Consider the following 3,411-nt stretch of genomic DNA (forward strand, 5'->3'; position numbering starts at 1 on the left):
ATAATACAATTTTTTTAAAGTTTTTAATTACATTTAAAATCGATCTATAAATTTTATATTTAATTTTCTTTTATCTTACCCATATTGAGGCACTTATCAAATCGACAGGCGGGGCATTTCTTCCTTGTAGCGACAGTAACGGGACAGCCCGCGCCTCTAAGGCACACATAATTTTTCCGGTTTTGGACGGTGCGTTTGAAAAATCCCTTGCACGACTCGCATGAGAAGATTCCATAATGAAAACCACTAATCTTATCTCCGCAGATTGGACACGGGCTATTAATTAATTGTTGCCTAGTTGAAATACCAGACGGTGCTGACGGTATTCGACAATCTTCTTGATCGTCTGTAGCAGCGTGTCCTTCAGGAGACAATTCAGAACCCGGTGCAGAGGAAGAATAGTGATGAGAAATGGCAGGTGAGGCTGTAGCCGGAAGATGAAGTGGACTTCCTTGAGCAACTTGATGTTGATGATGTTGCGGATGTCTTGGTTGCTGGACGGGTGAATGTGTGGGTGGACTGAGAGAGCCATAGCTGTAACAGCTACTTGAGGCATCTGAATTGTTTCTCGAAAGCGAATGTGATAACGATAAAGATAATGAAGAAGTCGAATTATTGAAACTATGTCGCGACAAAGATAATGATGAAGATGGAACTGGACTTCCTGCTCCTAGAGCAGAATGACGAGCTGCATGAGGACTTTGCGTTGGTGAACTAAATACACTGTATGCGGAATGAATCGCCGAATCTGGTGATGGTACCTGAAAGATTTTAAAAATATTAGCAATTATGATAATAACATTTTATAATTTATCATGTACTTACATATGAATTTTATTCATTATTATTTATAATTTTTAATTAATAATAATTTTATTTATTCTATGAAATCCTATTTCAGAAGATGTATAAAAATATGTCTTTAAAACTGGTTTATGAAAATATATATATAAACAAATTGTTTTAAAAATCATGAAAGAATGAATATGCTATAAAAAAGTTGTAAAATTTTTCAGAAAAATAATAGAATAAATGTCAATAATATTAAGTAGTTTTTTTTTATTTAGTTTCTATTTTCTTAACTATTATTTAAATTATATCTAAACTATCATATTTTTGTTGTAAACAGTACTTAAAAATATGAAATTAAAAATAAAAATATATTTAAATAATGAATTCTAAAATACATATCACTAAATAAATCAATTATATTACCTGCGATCTTGTGTGGCTATGCTTTGTCAGATGATGTCTAGGATTTAAAACTGGACTATGATTTGGAGTTGAACTATTATAACCACCAAGTAATTTTCCTACAAGAAGAGGCAAATCGTTTTGTTGTGTTTGTTCAAGATTTTCAATGTTGCGTTGTTGTTGTTGTTGTTGTTGTATTTGATGACCATGAGTCAGAGGTAATCCTGTATCATGAAAAGAACCAAATGTAAATCCAGGACTGGATCGGAAATCTGGTTCTGGTTTTATAGGAAATTTCTGCTCTATAGGTCCAGGACTTGCACCACATATTTGAACACCTTCCATTGATGTATCTTCATGTGTATCCTATAATAAAATAAATATAATGATAAAAGGATAATAAATAAATATATACAATTTCTTAAAAATAATCATATATGCTAAAAAATTCCTAGAATTTTGTAATATTTTACAATTATTCTCAGTATTTTCAGATTTACTCAGTTAAATTCAATTTTTTTCAACAGACTTCAATTTTTTGAAAAGTCAAATCCTGAGAGTTGTCTCAAAGCAATAATCTGAGAATTAACAATTTTGTTTTATAAAACAACATTGATAAATTTAACAAGTTACCAAGATACATACTTGATTTGTAATTGTATTGGAAGACATCTCTTGATCAGACAATTCTCCTTCCCATGACATAGGTCTCTCTGGTTGTTGTTGGGAAACGTCGTTCCCATCATAACAACCATTTGCATCTTCTACGTCCCCGTCACCGATTTTTTCACCACTCTGACTAATCGATACATCTCGCTTCTTCTTCGTGCGCAAATTTACTCCTCGGAAGTCAATTTTGCTTATCTCGACATCGCTGTCCTCAGCATCTTCATCTGCCGCATTCTGGCTTAGAACATTAATACCGATGCTCTGCGTACCGGTATTGTTACCGATTCCCGTAGTAGATACGATATTCGCATTTCCACAGCCTAGTACGGATCCACAGCTTGAAACAACGGACACTGTCACGCCATTCTGGCCGGTGAGATATTTGCATATACCCTTGCCTAAAAAAAAAAAAAATGATTGATTAAATCTCTTTAAATTAAATTTAATTATTTAATTTATATTTTAAAGAGGGAAAAGTAATAGATATTGTAAATAAAAGTAAAATAGATTTTTGAAATATTAGCAAGTGCGCGATATCTAGTATCTAGCATGGAGGATGTTCTGTAGTGTAGAGAGTAGGAGAAACCGGGGCAGAGCGGAACGGTAAATATCGTTTTATGCAATGCTAGTAGTACTATGTTGTGAGACGTTCTAATAGATATGTTACGAAAGGAGAGCAGTCATTAGTGAAAAAAAAGAAAATTATTTAAAATTTTAAAATTGAATAAACGAAACTATTATTTTTAAAGATAATTCAGAGACTTGTTAATTTTATTATAAAGAGTTAATTATTCTTGATATTTATCTCAAATAAAATTATTATGATATTATGAATTAACATTGCATAATATTTGGGAAAATAATTATTTTTTCGATGATATTATTGTTAAGTTCTAATTGCAGACAATATAATAATATTTACGTTTAGTTAACGAAATAATAATTATTAGAACATCGTTATACATCTTATTATAAATAAAAAAAATCAATTAGAAATAGATACATAATTCTATTCTTTCTTAGCAAATAATTTCTGATTGTGAGAACTATTAAAATCACTAACTCTAATTCAGATTTAATCAGAAATAAAACATTAAAAGTTGCTTTCATCTTTCCTAACCTAATTCTTTTTATACCTATGCTCTTAAAAATTATATAATATTTTAAAAGAAAAACATAGACTCTAATAATATAATCACAAAATTTAAATTACTTAAATGATGAAATTATATATCATTATAAAAAAAAACTTTTTGATTATATTATATTAAGTGATTAACAATGAGGTTAAGTTTTATCCAAAAAAAAATCAAATAATAATATTTAAAAAATATAATTATTTAAATTAATATGATATCCTAAATTTTTATTAAAAAGTTTTATTAAAAAAAACTTTTTCATTTACTAATTACATAATATATAAAAATCAATTAGTAGCTAACTAAAAATATCAATTTGTAACTTAAAAAAAAAAAATCAATCAAATAATAATATTACTAAAATATATATAAAATATTATTATTAATATATATATACTATCTTATACTA

The 3,411-nt window shown here is 28.7% G+C and overlaps 1 protein-coding gene across 1 annotated transcript in view; it reads right to left on the reverse strand.

Moving 5' to 3' along the window:
* Positions 1-2,973, reverse strand: part of LOC102671386 (nuclear hormone receptor FTZ-F1 beta) — a 5,676-nt gene extending 2,703 nt beyond the window's left edge. The window contains exons 1-4 of the mRNA XM_031514535.1: positions 2,927-2,973; positions 1,840-2,305; positions 1,216-1,560; positions 80-761 (exon numbers count right to left, since the gene is read on the reverse strand). Of these exons, the coding sequence (XP_031370395.1) occupies positions 80-761; positions 1,216-1,560; positions 1,840-2,305; positions 2,927-2,973 (1,540 nt within the window). The remainder of the gene's footprint in view (positions 1-79; positions 762-1,215; positions 1,561-1,839; positions 2,306-2,926) is intronic.
* Positions 2,974-3,411: the final 438 nt, after the last annotated feature.

The sequence above is a fragment of the Apis dorsata genome, unplaced genomic scaffold, assembly GCF_000469605.1.
Source record: "Apis dorsata unplaced genomic scaffold, Apis dorsata 1.3 scaffold_1055, whole genome shotgun sequence".
In the NCBI taxonomy this organism is placed as follows: Eukaryota; Metazoa; Arthropoda; class Insecta; order Hymenoptera; family Apidae; genus Apis; species Apis dorsata.